The sequence below is a fragment of the Drosophila innubila genome, assembly GCF_004354385.1.
Source record: "Drosophila innubila isolate TH190305 chromosome 2L unlocalized genomic scaffold, UK_Dinn_1.0 5_B_2L, whole genome shotgun sequence".
Lineage (NCBI taxonomy): Eukaryota > Metazoa > Arthropoda > Insecta > Diptera > Drosophilidae > Drosophila > Drosophila innubila.
In genome coordinates this window covers 5,134,875-5,153,681 of record NW_022995373.1, presented here as the reverse complement: position 1 = coordinate 5,153,681, position 18,807 = coordinate 5,134,875, and the positions used below count along the sequence as shown (strand labels likewise).

The following is an 18,807-nucleotide window of genomic DNA, read 5'->3' as shown; positions in this document are numbered from 1 at the left end:
ATACACTTTCACGACTTAATTTACGTTAAGGCATAATCCTATTTATTACTGATTGAGTGTGTCTGTAGACACAGATGTGTGAGAATGTATAGGTGAAAATTGGTTTAAAGTTATGGCTTAATTAGCTAATTGTGGAATATTTTATTCATGAGCTGCTAAGGTACTCTGAGTTAACTGGGTATTACTCTTCCTTATGCCATGTTAAAGCAAAGGAAATGCTTTCATATATTTAAACCAATTTGATTAGGTTATATATTAGGGCGTCTCTTATTTGAGGAAAACTTTTTTTTGAGAATTTAAATACGCATACCCTTCTATTTTCCTATAGAGGTGCCGATTTAATTTCAAATACGGCTAATCCGATCAAAATGTACATTTGATATAAAACAAAAGTCTAATAGAATTTTGTTGCTTTATAGTACATTTTAATCTAGTGACGAAAGCAATTTCTAGCCCCAAAATTTGTGATATCCAATTTTGTGACGAACAACATTGAGTTTAATCTAAAAATTTAAATCAAAATATAAATCAATAAAAAAAGCGAAAATTGGCATTTGGCATTTAGGAATAAAGTCATTTTATAAACATGTTTAAAGTACCGATATTTTGATGGCGATGTATTCAAAACACATCACTGTTCAGCAATCAGCTGTTAAACAGAGTTGATTTGAACAAAGGGCACATGAAACGGATTTTCTTATTTTTAAGGTTAATTTGAATTGTCTTACAACACGTATTTAAAAGCTTTATTAACAAAATGTATCATTGTATATATTTATTGTGGTCTGTATTTTGTGTTTATATATCTGTGTTGTTTAAAATCAAAATGCTATATGTTGCCATCTGTAGTTTAAAAACTTGATCGAACAAAATTTTTTTTCAATAAAATTTTATCTTTAATAAAATATAACTAATTTTGTCAGCACTTGTCAATGTGACTATATGCATTTTGAAGATTGATCAATTCTAAATTTCAGTTAACCTTACTTTGAAAAATTCAGAGCTCTTTGAAGTATGGCGACAACAAAAAAGGCAGAAAAATGGATGCCGTGCTTGCGTACTTTATTGCGCACATTGGCAATAATATTTGGGCCAAAGTAAATGCGTTTTTAGAAGAACGGATCCGTACTATATGCACAAATTTATTGTTGAGGTGGCAGAAGTCCAAAAATGTGCAACGTTTTAAAAGTAGGCATGGCATTTGGCTAGAAAATAACACTTGCCTGCAGTTCAATAAGCGCACTATAAGAGTTAAATATATCCCACAAAAAAAAACCTCTACACGAGGTAAAAGTCTAGTGACGAAAATAATTTCTAGCCCCAAAACTTCTGATATCCAATTTTGTGACGAACAAAACTGAGTTTAATCTAAAAATTTTATGTTTCATATACCAAAAAACGCGAAATTGTACGTATTACAACATAATAAAATTTAAGAGAAATCGTTGGAGCCGTTTTGTCAGAAATCGCCAAAATGTAAGCTTAAAAACATTATATCACCTCTAAAATGTTACATAAATACTTTAGAAAAAAAAGGTACGCATAAAAGCCCTCAAACACACCTTTCCAATGATATATAGAACATATCTGTAGCTTCTATGGTTTGAAAACTGTTGAGGTTTCAATTATGGCGGGACTTAGCGTCTTCCCGCTAAACTAGCGGGAAATTTAAAAAGTCGTAGAACAAACGTTTCTAGATTTTCAAAGAGGAATAAATCCCCATCATTACATCTAAGCTTTTTTAGCGCTTTGATACAAACAGACAAACAGACAAACAAAGAAACTAACTTTTCATTTCATTTTGAGAAGTCCACTAAAAATTCCAAATTTATTTATCTTTTGAACCAGTAAACGGATTTGGGTCATCGATGTATCAATCGACGCGTATTTTTAAGTAGAATTTTTAAAAAATACAAAATTTTAACAAAAGGCCACAACAGCCCCATTAGCTGCAATCATTTAAATTTTTCCCCTCCCACTTACACCCCCGTATCTCATTACCCAGGTTGGTTAGGAAAAGTTTTAGTATGCCATTTTGTAAGTTAGGACTAAACCTTTTGATCAATATATAACTTGATCTGATCGGACAGTCGTAGCGAATTTTCCAACTTAGCTGTATATATAGTTAGTCGCCTTTCGCTCCCTTCGTGCTGCTTTCGTCACTAACGCGAACTGCCGTCCGCAGCGATCGGACGCCCTTCGTTATGTTGTGTACGCAAGGGGACGAAAGCAAAAGCAAATCTAGCATTGAACTTTGCAATGTCTAAGCTAATAAAGCATAGCTTTCGATTGCTAATTTAAGCCGCGTGTATTGCAGCTCGAAAGAAAAGACTGGCTCATCCTGAGTCCGTGCTAAAAATACTTGCAATCCAGGAAAGGCGAAAAATATTAAAAAATTATTGTTACACCCTGTTGTTAAGCCTGTACTCGCCTCGGCAGATGATGCACTTGCCTTGATTTTGGACCAAAGTCTGACAAAAGAGCAGTATTGCGTGATCAGAAATGACTTAAGAAATAGAAACTGCGAAGCTTATCCACCATACTAATGTGTCTTAGAAAGCAAAAATAATTGCAGACCGGACCATGTGCAGATTTCGGATACAGTTGCCAAAGTCAGAGTACAAAATCTCCTTTCTTACACCGTGAAACGTCTCGTTGAGTTGCAAGCAAATGTCATAGAAGCGGTAATGACAGAACAGAGAACAGATTTTCTATGTGCCGAATTAATTCTGAGCTATGGTTTTGATGGAAGTACTGGACAAGCTAATTATAATCAGGCATATTCCGGAGCAAGGCCTGTTGAAGCAGATTCATCTCTATTTGTAACAACAGTGAATCCACTTGGATTGATTGATCCATCAGGGCATATATTGTGGAATTATCGAACTCCACAATCGATCCGGGTTTGCCGCCCATTAAAGCTGGATTTTATGAAAGAGACAAATGCAGCTATTTTAAAAGAAAACTCGGATCAGAATGAGATAGCCAACTTGAGATCATGCAAGATAACATTAGCCAATGGAAAACATGTTTATGTGAAGTTCAGCTTATATCTGACAGCTATAGATGGCAAAGTCTTAAGCGTACTAACTAAAACCAAATCTTTTCAAATCTGCCCAATTTGCGGAGCAAAGCCAAAAAAATTCCGAAATAACAACAATTTCAAATGCGAAAAGTTTCTTCCAATCTTGGATAGTCAAAAATTTGGTTTAAGCCCTCTCACAGCTGGATTAGATTGTTTGAGTTCGTTCTGCATGCCGGGTACCAGAAATATGTTTAAAAGTGGAAGGTCTACGATGATCGTGAAAATTTGCTTGTACAACTAAGAAAAAAATGGATTAAAAGGCAGTTCTTCGAAATTCTTTCACTGAGAGTGGATAAAGCGAAACCAGGCGGATCCGGGACAACAAATACTGGAAATACAGCCCGTCGCGCATTTGAAAACTATGTGGCTTTTCCATAAATAACTGGAGTCAGTACAGAAGTAATTTTTAATTTGCGAGCAATACTCATATGCTTGTCATGCCAATTGCCTTTGGATCTGGATAAGTTTGAAACATTTTGCAATAGGACTGGCGAAATGATTGTTGAAAAATATCCTTAACTACCAATGACATCAACTGTGCTCAAAATAATCGTCCATTCCAGGGAAATATTAGAAAATACTGTTCTTCCAGTTGGATACTTTGCAGAAGAAGCTGCTGAATCTCGGAATAAATATTATAAGTCCGATAGACTTCATCACGCCAGAAAATGCAGCAGAAAAGACAATTTTACGGACGTATTTAATCGCGCAATGGATACTTCAGACCCAATAATATCATCCTTAAATTTAAACCGCCGCGGCGCACAGTGGGGCAGATCCTCATTTTGCGTTGCAAAAATCATATCTTTTGAGCCAGTGAAGATATTTTCAAAATTTAAAAAGCATTTGATAGGAAACTTCATACGCTTTTGGCCCACAGGGCGACTCAGGGTTGATGGCCAAAGTTGAAAAATATTTTCGGTGCATTTTTGACATGTAAAATTAAAAAAAAAAAAAAATTTTTTTGTGTGTAGTATATTTATTTTAATCTCATTTCATTATTAAACAATATTTTTTAACATATTAGATAGTTTTAAGAACCTAATAACAAAAGAAAAAAAAAATATTTTTTTTTAATATTGTGTGGGCTTAGCTGTGTATATATTTATTTTATGCCTGATTTTCTTCAAAATATACATCAACATTTGGATTAATATCTAATAAACTTAACATATCGAGACTATAATTATTTTCTTCTAAATCCTTTCGTGATTTAACATGTCTAAAGTATGACACAAGTGGATCTGAAGAGGCCGACATCATATTAAAAAGGTCTTCATTCTGCCTCTCACTTGAAATCTTGCAAGTATTCGTGTATCTAAATTTTTTTTATTCCTTGTTTTTGCATTCCTGTGCTTCTTCGGACAACTCTTCAAGCGGTAGGCATTGGTACTCAATTAAATCTCCGCCATGATCCAAAATCCTGTGAACGGTAGGTGTAAGCAACTTCTTGGGGTTCATTTCAATCAAAAGTTGCTTTGTTTTTGATGCATACTCTTCATATTTTGGGCAATTTATCATTTCCTTAGAATTTATGACAATAAGGATAACTGACAACCTTTTAATAATGTCATTGTGAACACCTGTTATTTGAGAGGTCTCTTCATCATTAGCAAAAAATCTTCTGGACGTATTCCCATCATTGGTATTTCCATAATTGTGCTTTGGGTAGTCCACCTTTAATCCAAGCCTGTTAGTATATTATATTTAAAAATACTGTTCAAGAAAAAAGCAGCTCCAGATATGTAATGGCTCTTATGAAGTCAAAAATGAACTGTCTAACAACATTGACTGCATTTCATTAAATAGTTTTTTTTTAATTAGGTAAAACATTTCATTAAACAGGTACATACTTCCTTTTTAATAAGGTAAAAAACCACACCTAGTTTACCCAATATTGCCTTTGAATCATTAAATCACTGCGGACGACAGTTCGCGTTAGTGACGAAAGCAGCACGAAGGGTGCGAAAGGCGACTAACAATATATACAGCTAAGTTGGAAAATTTGCTACGACTGTCCGATCAGATCGAGTTATATACCGATCGAAAGGTTTATTTCTAACTTACAAAATGGCGTACTAAAACTGGGTCATGAGATACGGGGGTCTAAGTGGGAGGGGAAAAATTTAGATGATTGAAGCTTATGGGGCCGTTGAGGCTTTTTGGTAAAGTTTTTTATTTTTTAAAAATTCTACTTCCTAAGTTTTTATACTCGTTTACCACTTCAAGCTCTTCTCCATTTAAAATCCATGATTCATTCCTTGCTCTTCGGCCTCTACCATCTCGTATGACCATTATTTTGGACTTCTGGATGTTTATCCGTAGGCTCCATATCTGGCAAAACGTGTCTATTGAATTTATCATTTGTTGCATTGTCTTGTTGTCGTCCGCCAGCAGCACCATGTCATCTGCATACATCAGGATTTTTATGCGATCCGAGCCAATAGTAACACCCCCTGGAAGAGGAGTTGTAATATCATTTATGTGCATTGCAAAGAGCAATGGGCTTATATATACCCTCATATTACTCAACTTTAGGCTGAAGCTATGTCTGTCTATTGTGTCGAAGGCGGCTTTGAAGTCTACAAAAAAGAGAAAAAGTAGAGTACCCTTCTCTAAAACCAGCTTGACATTCGTTGATATTGTTATTTCTACTATCCCAATTGCTGAGTCTAGTTAGAAGAATGGATGCAAAAATTTTCATAGTGGCATTGAGAATGAAAATTCCCCTGTAATGTTATTCAGAAAGTTCTCTAGAACCTCAGCTGACTCAAAAATATTATTGTAAGCAATCGTGAACTGATTTACATATTGCGCAGTGGCAGTTTGTAAAAATTCCGCTGGAATCATATCATTTTCGGCGGCTTTCCCGGTTTGCTGCCCTTTAAAGCCATCACAACTTCTGCACAATCAATTGTTCGATCCAATTCCCAAAGTTCAGTATACGGCAAAGCAAAATAATGCTTCGTTACTGCATATTCACTGTGCAACAGGTTTTTAATCCAAGTTGCTAGAATGTTGGCGTTTGTCTTTATGTTTTTGTTTTTATCGGTGCAGTTTAATTTTCTGATTAGTGGCCTTATATTTTGGGTTTGCTGTCTGATACTCGCGTTTTGATTGCTTTGTCGATATTAAGTTTACTTTTCGCAGTATTTGCACCGCATTTCTTCTCACATCCTCACAATTTCGTCCGAACCTATCCTTTTTCATAAAAAACGCTGTTTGACCATACAGTCCAATAGAGTTTCTATTGTGGATTCCAACCCTGCCCTTCTTTGTGCACAAAGATTTTTATCTAAATTTACGGCATATCTTGAGGCTGCCAGCGGTATCCATTTTAGCTTTGGCAGTAGCTGAGGTCTTTTATTTTGTGGTTGTTGCTCCGAAGATACGTTGACATTGAGTATCAATGGCATGTGGTCCGAGAATATCTCACTTTTTACGCATAAATCTTCAATGTAATAATACCATAGACCGTTTATTAGGCAGTAAGTAAAAGTAGATGTTGCTTGTGCACTAGCCTGGCCGCGGCACAGTGGTCGATTTGGCCGATTTAGCGTAACGAATCGAACAACTCTAAAACCAAAATTTTTTTCGAAATTTTTTTTTTTATATATGCATTATGACCCAAAAACACAATCAAACTAAATGATTTTTATTTTAATTTTTTTTATTTTTAATAATAAAAAAAATTTAATTTACAAAGAAAACAATTTTTTTTATTTATTTGTTGAAAATTTAAAAGTTTTATATATAACGAAATTTACTCAGAGTCGGTGCTTAAATTCAGTCCCGAGATATTCGGCTTATTAGAAAACTTTAATAGACGATTTTTTACCTAAGTTTCAGGGTTTTTCACCTAAACATGGTTAGTAAAACGATCAACAGTTTAAACAGCTGCAGACTGCTTCAGCTTATTTTGGTCAATTTACTTAGAAAACGTTCCACATTTTCAGATAAACTTAAAATTACTGTAGTCTACGATAGTCCCACTAAGTTTTACAACACCAAAGTTAAGACTTACTCACAAAAAGGTTGTTACAAAGGTTGATATTTTAAGACACAAATTAATAATATAAAACATATGCACAGGTCATAAAACTTTTTTTTTTTTAAATTTGTTTTTTTAACTTTTATAAAAACCAAAAACAAGTTGCGTATAATGAAATTGAACAATTTTTCACGACAGTGTGTGCAGCTATAAAAATGGCGAGAAATGCTTTTTGTCACACCTGTGCTTACATATGTTGGCTTTGAAAGGTCACAGTTGATCAAAAATATCGATTAAAAATGTAAAGATAACATTTTTATGCTAATTGAACATTTTGCTCTCGGCGGGAAATCAAATTTTGTAGATTTCAAAGATTGAAAAATTTCATTTCGTTTCGCTAAATCGGGCACATCGACCACTGAGGCGCGGCTTGTATGGAGTTTTTTCAAGTTGGCGATATGAATGAAAAATTTTCGTTTTTACCCCTAGAATACACATGCAAAATTTGCGCCCGATAGGAGATCATTTGATTGACCAAAAAACGGGTCAAAGATTTTTTTGTATGAAAAAATATAGTTATTGTATGGAAAAGTTTTTTGTTTCTAAAGATATCTTAACCAAAATCACAGATTGTATATTTGGGACGGTCTGTTACACCCTGACCAAATTTGGTCAATCGGACTACTATATCTGAAAAAAAAATTTGCTGGGTATGAGATTTTTTAAGAGATTTTGTACCCAAACTTAAAAAATTATATTTATTATTTTAAATATATATTCAAAGCTGGGATTTATTTCTCTTCTTAAGATAAGCGCATAATTATAATAAATATACACAGGTACAAAATAGTACAATATATTTATAGATTAAGTCAACTCGGGTTTTTCTTGAATTGGATATTTTTTTTATAGAGATTGACAACTTTTGGTCAAAATTCGGTTGTAATCTTTCAAAAATTTTAATCCACGCTCAGCAACATCATTTACTACGCAAAGGTTCTGAAAGAAACTTTAAGCAGTTTGATATTCCTCATTATCATATTACTTGTGGTTACTTAACACCTGAGGCAATGGGCATAGCAATTTTTGATCGTTTGAAGAATAACGCAATATGGTAAAAGGACTAAAAGCAAAGAGCCTGCAGTACCTTTTATAAACTATATAACAATGCCCGACTTAAAAACTATTATAATTATTATAAAAACCAACAGTAGAGCTCTTTCTCTCGACAGACGAAGCTAACACTACGATGATTTTGACATAGTCAGTGGAATGAACACACTGCGACTTTGCTAGTTGGGTCACATTGTACGCAGGGAGTAATGTCTTTCATACGGTAGTAGGTGGACAACAAGAAGAAGAGAAAGACCCCGGACACGTTAAAAGACCAAGTGGTTAAAGTTCTGACAATTATTGGTGTTACCGACTGGCAGAGACGCGCGCAAAAAAGGGCCGCGTGGAGGCAAATAGGTGTTTCGAGCCATTTAATTATAATATTATGTTTGTTATGTCCTGTCCTCACTAATGTACATTTATAGAAAAATCGGTGCAATCGATAAGTATGTAACTTTCTGTGCTCATTACATAGCATTTGCATTAAGCATTTAGCTTTGCTTACAAATCATTTGACAACCGAAATTAAAATATTTTGATAAAATATATTGAAGAATTTTGAGCTTATTTCGCTGCTTAAAACATAGTATCTAATGTTTAAAGGATTATCCAACTCTTTCGGATTGAAAACCATTCAAAAAAACCATTGCGAAGCGTCTGAGAAAATATGTTATAGAAGGTTACGGAATATTCAGGAGCAGGTTGTGATGCAATATGCCCCCTGGTAAAAAAGGACTCACTAATTCGTTTTGCTCACATTAAGCAAAGAAAACTGCATAAGAATTATCTGTGGAACAACGAATAATTGAAGACAATGTGCAAGTGCTTCAAGAGCGACATTCTGAGAATCCAATAGTTCCAATTATGTTGCAGAAAAAATTCGAAAATAGCCGAACATCATCTTAGTGTACACGCACAATACTTCATCTGCTTTATGTCTCCTCAGTTTAGTTCACTTTAAGCGACGAGAGCGTACAGTTGAAAAGAATTCATTAAAGAACAACTTATATATTTAAACATAACCACCGTCTTATTATTTAATATAATATTATTAACTGCCTGCTACATAATTCAATAGGTTATGGGCCCAGGCATCGACAAATAATAAAGTGTATCGGTTTTATTAAATGTGTTTATATGTACATATATTAATATATGTACATACATATGTAAGTGCAGGGAAAATATTTATATACACACATGTGTTAAATAGTGATACGTTCATGGAAGAGTGCATATATTCATTGATTGATGCATTTGTGTATATAAAATTAGAAAATTAAAATAAAATAATAATGACTCATTATTCAACAGAACGAACAAAAGCGGTAAGCAGAAAATAAGTCTCTGTACAGCACATAACGGAACTTGTCGAATTTTTACCATCGAACACCAAGCGTCGAGCGAGGAGGAGCACAAAGCAAACAGCAAATTTTGAGCGAAACGTGGTCTTGAGTGAAAATTGATATTGAGTGAAACTTAGTTTTTGAGCAAAATTAGAAAAGTTGAGTTTAGTTGCGAATATGGAAAAAGTACAAAGGAATATAAAACCGTTCGACGGTGACAAATACTCAATTTGGAAGTTTCGGATGAGAGCGCTTCTTGAAGAAAAAGATCTTTTGAGTGTTTTGAATGTGGAAAAGGAAAAAATGACAGAAGAGTTAAAGAAGGCTGATAGGCGTGCTAAAAATATAATTATTGAATTTCTAGGTGACTCGTTTTTGGTTTTTGCTAACGCTGAAAAGAGTGCAAAAAAAATTTTTTTGAAAGCTTAGATTCAATATATGAGAGAAAAAGTTTGCCATCCCAACTTTCATTGAGGAAACAGTTGTTAGCATTGAAATTAAAAGGAGATTCGTCACTTGTTAATCATTTCTATATATTTGATGATTTAATTACTTAGCTTATTGCATCAGGAGCTAAGATCAGGGACCGCAAATAAGAGTTATGAATGCTAATTTCAACTAAAAAAATCAATGTAAAGGAAACATGCTACAGTAAAATGGTAAACACCAAAATTCTTATTTTAGCTGAAACTATTGCTATCAGCAAAATACTTCTATTTTCAATTTATAAAATATAAATCAAATTTAATTCTTATTTTTAATTTTTGTTAAAAAAGTCAAAAATAATAGTTAAAATTCAATTTTAAATAAAGTTAGAATAACTCTTATTTTTGATTTTTTCAATAAAAATCAAAATAAGAGTTATATTTGATTTTATTTTAAAAGTTGCAAATAAGAGTTATTCCGCAACTTTTATTTTAAAATCAAAATAAAAGTTAAAGTGAATATCTTTTGAACCAAGTGGTGGATTTTCAAAATTTAAAAATATTCTTGATCTATGACTCGAGACCTTTCATATGATGAATCACTTGTCCTTTAAGGACGAAATTAAGGATACGACTATTTTCTATTATATTTCATTTTTTCTTCTATATTTGTTGCAGTAACATATGTAGTAATTATTGGCACACAAAATACCAGTTGATACTGAAAGTACTAAAAAATAATAGAATTAAAAAAATACCAAAAATTACTCTAAATCACAAACATACTAAAAATCACAAAATACCAAGGAGTTCAACAAAACTCAAAATTTCAATATAATAAAAATAAAAGAAATTTGTAATACCAAAGGGTAATGTAATCCATTTTTTATTTTATATTATATATTATAATTATAATATTATATTATAATATTATATTATAATTATAATTTTTGTTCTATTTGTGAACAATATTTACTAACATTTTAATCTGTTTTGTTTAGTTTTAAAAACATAATTTGTTTAAGTGCTACAGGTGACAAATTGCATCGCAAGTCGGATAGCACAAGTTTCAGCGCTGAAAATGCCCTTTCGACGCTGATTTGTGTTGCAGGAACACAATGAATAATCTTTGCCAACTAATATAAGCGGGGATATATGAATTTTTTATCCTCCCAATAATTCATAATATTTTCGTTAATATCAATTGGCTTCGGACAGTAACTATTAATTTCATTAATTGCCAACTGAACTTCATTTTCTTCGTCTTCATCTGATTCCTCACTGCCTGAAGCAACAGCAATGGAATTTAGAAAATCATTTAACAATGAGCAAGTGCTCTGCGACGCGATCGAGAACTGGCTTGTTGAAGACTGTTCCAAAGTATGCGCAGGTGGCTGTGACGAATTTAAGTTTGTTGTTGGTGATAGTTCGTCCTGCAATGAGTATTATATAAATCACAAGCTCACATAAACAAAACGAGTGCATATTAGACGTTATTAATCATACTTACTTTTTTTGCAAGACCATTAATTTGTCGAAAAAGTTTAGCCAAATGGTTTCTTGCACAGATTAGCTTAATTGGATTTTGAAGCAAAATCCTTCGCATCCTGGGATCCAAATAGATGGCTGAAGAGACCAATTCGCTGCTTGTTAAAGCCTCTTCTCTCTTCTCGATTGCCTCTTGCAATGCGGCACTGTGTGAGTTGTTCATGGCTTTCACTGTCAACGTAAGCTCTACCCAAATCTTGTAAAAATCGCCAAAATACAGCTGCTCTCTCTGCAGCTTTTGTGTGGCAAAATAGATTGGCTTTAATGCTTCGACGAGCTCAATAACTTCAGCCCAATCTGCTTCAGTTAATTGAAGGCACTCACTAACGTTATTCTCACTGAAGTTTTTAAACAGGAGAAGGCGTTGAAGCATCTCAAAGGTCGAATTCCACCTCGTAGGAACGTCAATAAAGGGCTGAGGTAAGCCTTCATTAGAAATTAAAAGCCTACAAAATATTTCAGATTTAGGGGGCGTTCGGCGCATAGAAAACTTAAAAGTTTAAAAATATACCTGTAGGTTGGTGTCCTCAATGCCTTCGCCAGCTTGCGAGCTTCATCAATTAGAGAAGCATTAAAAATATTTTTAAAGAAGTCTCTAACCGCCAGTTGAAGCGTGTGAGCAGCACATTTTACAGACGCAATGGAGAAAACGTTAACCTGATGGACCAATTCATCTTCCTCATCATCGTAGCTATCATCGGTGTCTTCGTTCAAAAGCTCAATGGATTTTATTATGTTTCGACCATTGTCCGATGTAATTGAATAAATTTGGTTTTTCATCAAACTGAATTCTTGTAAAATATTTTCTATCTCAGCACTGAGATTGGTGGCGGTATGCTTCTTGTTCAGCTCGATTATTCCAAGTGTAACAATTTTAATCGCCTCGTTTTCATAGAACTGAGCATTCACTCCCAAGATGCCTCTACTATGCCTTGATGCGATGTCAAGCTTGAGGGAAATTAATCTTAGCTTCATTGCCTTTATAATCGATGCCTTGACAATTTCAAATTTTTCCGCCACGTGCTCCATTATATTTCGGGATGTTATGGGACTCATCTCCAATCCGGAAAAAATTTGGCTTGTCAGCTTTTTGAACGGCTCAGAGTCCAGCACAGCAAACGGCATTTTCTCCATCGTTACTAGCTGAACGCATGCATCCTTGATTTCATTTGTGGCAAAGGTAACCGAAATTTTTTTCTTTTTTTCACAGGGCTCACTCTTTTCTTCTTCTCACTAATTTCACTCTCGTACTGAGATTTATGCTCATTGAGCAAGTGGCGTTTCAAATTGGTTATATAATTGCCCTTGAAAACACGCTGGCATATCTTGCACACATTTTCATTTTTATCCAATTCAAAATTGAAAAATTTTCGAAGCATATAGTCCCGCTTGCGGCCCATTTCTAAAAATTTACTGGACACCACGCGTTACGAAAGAATAATGCACAAGGAATGTGTTTTGGTTAGTTAGTAAGCTAAAACTTGTGGCTCTCGATCAATGAAGAGATAACACCAATTGGGAATGAACTGTAACTGGACCGGGAGTATCGGTACATTAGTGTACAGCAGTGTTGGCAACTTTTGGGATGAAAAATATCTGTTTTTAGTGGGGAATAGTACGAAAATCCAATATTCTCTCAGAGTTAATCATAAAATTATGAAGCCCAAAACCCTTTTAATGATGTTTAAATGTAATCATGATCATCATGATTTAACAAAACTATATGCCGCAAATTAGTTAAGGTTTACATATATTTAAAAAAAAAGCCAAAAAAAAAACTAAAAGCTAAATTAGCACTGACATGAAAAAAATCAGTTACACCAGTTACACAAAAACTTCGCTCAATGAGTTTTTCAACAAATTTATAACTCTTGATAGAGATTGGCAGTCTCATGAACAAAAGTGTTTTTCAAAATCAATCGCTACTTATTGAGCGAATATGAAAGTCGCAAAACAATCAACCGAGATTAAAACCCTGAAAAATAATTAACAAATCTTTTTATGTAATATATAATAAATTTATTTTTATTATCGAGTAGACGGCGCAGTAGCTAGTACTTTAGTCTGTAGTAATTATATTATAAAGAACTTATGTATAATAATTAAAATAAATAATAATAATAATATATTTATTATATTGAAATTTTGAGTTTTGTTGAACTCCTTGGTATTTTGTGATTTTTAGTATGTTTGTGATTTAGAGTAATTTTTGGTATTTTTTTAATTCTATTATTTTTTAGTATTTTCAGTATCAACTGGTATTTTGTGTGCCAATAATTACTACATATATTACTGCAACGAATATAGAAAAAAAAAATAAAATATAATAGAAAATAGTCGAATCCTTAATTTCGTCCTTAAAGGACATGTGATTCATCATATGAAAGGTCTCGAGTCATAGATCAAGAATATTTTTAAATTTTGAAAATCCACCACTTAGTTCAAAAGATATTCACTTTAACTTTTATTTTTGATTTTTAAAATAAAAGTTGCGGAATAACTCTTATTTGCAACTTTTAAAATAAAAATCAAATATAACTCTTATTTTTGATTTTTATTGAAAAAATCAAAAATAAGAGTTATTTCACAACTTTTATTTAAAAATTGAATTTTAACTATTATTTTTGACTTTTTTAATAAAAATTAAAAATAATTATTATTTCGTAACTTTAAAATATAACTTCGGAAATAACTGTTAATTTGTAATTTTTATTTTAAAACTTATAACAGTTACGGTCCCTGGCTAAGATTGATGAAATGGATAAAGTTTCTCATCTACTTTTGACTCTTCCGTCTAGCTTTGATGGAGTCATCACAGCCATTGAGACATTGTCAGAGAGTAATCTAACTTTAGGTTTTGTTAAAACACGTCTCCTTGACTATGAAATTAAATTGAAATCCATAAGCAAGGATACAAGTATCAAAGTTTTGCAAGCTGTGAATTATAAAGAAAGTAGAGAAAACAAAAAGGTTTTTTCCAAACATAAAGTTAGTTCTAAAAATAAAATGAAGCAGAGACAAAAGTGCTTTCATTGTGGAAAGCCCGGTCATTTGAAAAAAGATTGCTTTGTTTTCAAAAGATCAAATGTCGCCACTAATGTCAATGAAAATAAGCAAGCGCAGGTAGCAACAGCTCAAGCAGATCGTGGCTTTGCCTTTATGATAAGACAAGTAGCAAATGTATCGAATAGTAGCGAGATTTCATTCATATTAGACTCAGGAGCTTCTGATCACATCATAAAAGATAAGGAATTGTTTGCTGACCATGTTATCTTGGAGAATCCTGCAGATATAGCCATTGCAAAATGCATCTATGCAACAGCTAAAGGAGTTGTTCAATTGTGAAGCCAGAGCACTAACATAACATTGGAGGACGTGCTATTTTGTAAGGATGTGCCACATAATCTCTTGTCAGGTTGGAAAATGCAAAATGCTGGAATGACAGTGGAATTCAATTCTGAAGGTGTGAAGGTCACTAAAAATGGTCAAATGGTATTTGCTGGAGCATGTGAGTATAATGTTCCATTTGTAAAATTTAAATTGAATAATACAGCTTATTCATGTAATTCGAATATAACCAAAAATGCAGAGTATCGCTTGTGGCACGAAAGATTGGTTCACATTAGTTTTGGAAAATTTCAGGAAATAAAAAGAAACAATTTGATTGGAGACATTAATCTACTAAGTAAAGTAGATTTAAATAAAGAATTATGCGAAGCGTGCATTAATGGAAAAATGTCAAGATTGAGATTTGAAAAATTCAAAAATAAAGATCATATTAATAGGCCATTGTTTGTAGTACACTCAGATATTTGTGGTCCGATAACTCCCTGTACAATTGATAATAAAAACTATTATGTGGTTTTTATTGATCAATATACCCATTACTGTGTGACATATTTAATAACATACAAATCAGATTTGTTTTCAGTTTTTCAAGATTTTATTACCTACATAACAAAATTAGAAAACGAAAGTTCGATGAAAAATCGACAAAAAGTATACTTGTTGGATACGAACCGAATGGGTTTAAATTGTGGAATGTGGAAGCAAGAAAGTTTATGACAGCTAGAGATGTTGTGGTGGACGAAACAAATATGTTTCATTCAAGGTCTGTAGAAGATTGTGTTGTACAATCTGAAGACTCAGTGTTCCAAAATGAAATGAGGGAACAGTGTGGTAACTCTTGTTTGAAAAATGAGAATGAAAAATAAGAAGTTGATTTTCAGAATGCAAATTCTGAAAATATAGAGTCTTGCTTTCCATTGGATGAAATGGAAAATATGGAAACTGTTGATGACAATTCCAAAACTGTTGTACAGCCATGTGCAAATTCCACAAATCTGGAGAATACCGATCCAGTGGAAATTACTGGTGAGAACAATGAAATTCGACGCAGTGAAAGATTAAAAGATAAACCTAAATGTTCATATAGATTAATGGAAAAATGTTTGATGAATTCCTATACATATTTTAGCAATATTCCAAATTGCGTTGAAGAAATTAAGAGTAGAGATGACAAAATTAATTGGGAAAAAGCAGTACAGGATGAACTAGATTCGCATTCTGAAAACAATACATGGTCTTTGGTAAAAAGGCCTAGTAATAAAAATATAATTGATTGCAAATGGGTTTTTAGCATTAAACAGGATGAATTTGGAAACTTAGTCAGATACAAAGCCAGACTTGTAGCTCGTGGTTTCACGCAAGAATATTTAACTGATTACGAAGAAACATTTGCACCAGTTGCACGTATTTCTAGTTTTCGATTTATACTAGCGCTTGCAAATCAATACGATTTAAAGGTTCATCATATGGATGTTAAAACAGCATTCCTAAATGGCAATTTGAAAGAGAAAATTTACATGAACATTCCTCTAGGACTGAGTCATGATGATGATACAGTTTGTAAGCTAAATAAAGCTTTTTGTGGTCTAAAGCAAGCAGCTAGGTGTTGGTTCGAAGCATTCGAAAATGTCTTAAAAGAAATTGGCTTTGTAAATCTTGGAGTTGACCGATGTATATACCTCATAACATTTATGTACTTTTGTATGTGGATGATGTTGTCATCGTGACAAAGAATATTGAAACAATGTCTAAGTTTAAATCTTATTTAATGAATAAATTTAAAATGAGTGATTTAAAAGATATAAGACATTTTATTGGCATTAAAATAGACAGGAAAGGAGATCAATTACAACTTAGTCAATCAGTATACATAAGTAATGTTTTAAGGAAATTAAATATGGAAAATTGTAATCCAGTCAGCACACCATTACCAAGTAAATTAAACTATGAAGCCTTAGAATCTAAAGAAACTTTTGATGCTCCATGTCGTAATTTGATCGGTTGTTTGATGTACATTATGTTATGTACTCGGCCAGATTTTAGTACGGCAATAAGCATATTAAGTAGATATACCAATAACAACAATAAATAACTATGGCAGTGCCTAAAAAGGCTACTAAGGTTTCTGAAAGGTACGGTTGATTTAACAAAAAGCATTAGTTTTAAAAGTGTTGTTGTTGGTTATGCAGATTCTGATTGGGCAGGTAATGAAACAGATAGACGGAGTACTACTGGTTACTTATTTAAGTTATTTGATAATTATCAATTATAATTGTTTAATTTGCTGGAGTACCATGAAACAAAAAATCAGTTGCTGCCTCATCTACTGAAGCAGAATACATGGCGCTATTTGAAAGCGTTAGAGAAGCTTTATGGTTAAAATCCTTAATAAAAGAAATAAGGATTGATTTAAATGAACCAATTAGTATATTTGAAGACAACCAAGGTTGTATAAGCATAGCAAATAACCCAACATGCCACAAGAGAACTAAGCATATAGATATAAAATATCACTTCACTCGTGAGCAAATAGAAAAGAAAATAATTTCCATTAAGTATATTTCCACAGATGAACAGTTGGCTGATGTGCTTACGAAACCGCTACCAGCAGCAAGATTCCTGAATCTTCGAGATCAATTAGGACTCACTGAATGAAGTCATCAACAGTTTTTTTTATTAAATATTAAATTAACTTCTGAATTTAAAAATGTTAATTTAAAGTAATCTTTACGTAATTACTAAATAATTGATATTTGATTTGAATTTAATACGTAAATTGACGTATTCTATTTTGATATATTAACTGAATATTATAGTTTTTAATTTTGAACGGTTTGATTAAGTTTTACTGGGTTTCCTTAATCCTTGAAGCGAATGCTGAACCGTGTTTTTGTATATTTCCCCAGAGTACGCCTCTTGTCAGATAAGAAATTTATGTAATTTAATATTGATTTATTTAATGTTACTATTGAGGAGGAGTGTTGCGAAATAGCAAAAGCAACATTAAGAACAGAAGATAAAGCAAATAGATGAAAGGTAACGGGACTAGCCGAACATCATCTTATATATATATATTTTCGCTTTTTTTTATATTAATTTATATTTTTATTTAAAATTTTTAGATTAAACTGAATTTTGTTCGTCACAAAATTGGATATCAGAAATTTTAGGGCTAGAAATTGCTTTCGTCACTAGACTTTTATCTCGTGTAGAGGTTTTTTTTTTGTGGGATATCAGAAGTTTTTGCAATTGCTTTTGCTTTTGACATTGTAACTTTATCATTAATGCAGGCAAATAGTAAAATATATAAATTTAGTTGTTCAACGTATTTCATATTTAAAAAAAATTGTTCTTTAATTATAAAGAAAAACTAGGGGGCTCCGCCCCCTGCTCGCTTTGCTCGCGTTGCTACAGCCGAGCATACTTTACTGTCGGAGACTCCGTACTTACTATGAAAAAAAAAAGTTTTTCATACTAAGACTTGAATTTCGTCCGATCGGTGCTATGACAGCTATATGATATAGTGGTTCGATTAGAACCAACTTTGGTCAGAATATATAAGTCTAATTTAAATGTATATTCTATTAGTTTGGTTACGATATCTCGTAAAACAAAAAAGTTTTTTATACCAAGACTTTATTGGACCGATTGGCTATATGATATAGTTGTCCGATAACAACTAACTTCGGTCAGGATTTTTAAAACTGACTTAAATGCAAATGCTATCAATTTAGTTAAAATATCTCACTAAACAAACAAGTTTTTCATACTACAACCTTATTTTGACCCGATCGGTCCTATGACAGCTATATGATATAGCAGTTCGATTTGAACCAACTTTAGTCAGGATATATAAAACCAATTTAAATGCATATTGTATCGGTTTGCTTGAGATATCTCATAAAACCAAAAAGTTTTTCGTACTAAAACGTGATTTTCGACCGATTTAAA

At 32.8% G+C, this 18,807-nt stretch overlaps 1 protein-coding gene across 1 annotated transcript; it reads right to left on the bottom strand.

Moving 5' to 3' along the window:
* Positions 1–11,274: 11,274 nt before the first annotated feature.
* On the bottom strand, positions 11,275–12,642 carry LOC117782615. Its single transcript, XM_034619636.1, has 3 exons — positions 12,020–12,642; positions 11,833–11,954; positions 11,275–11,393 (listed from the first exon to the last, which is right to left on the bottom strand). The coding sequence occupies exons 1-3, from the start codon at positions 12,640–12,642 to the stop codon at positions 11,275–11,277; spliced, it is 864 nt and encodes a 287-aa protein (XP_034475527.1).
* Positions 12,643–18,807: the final 6,165 nt, after the last annotated feature.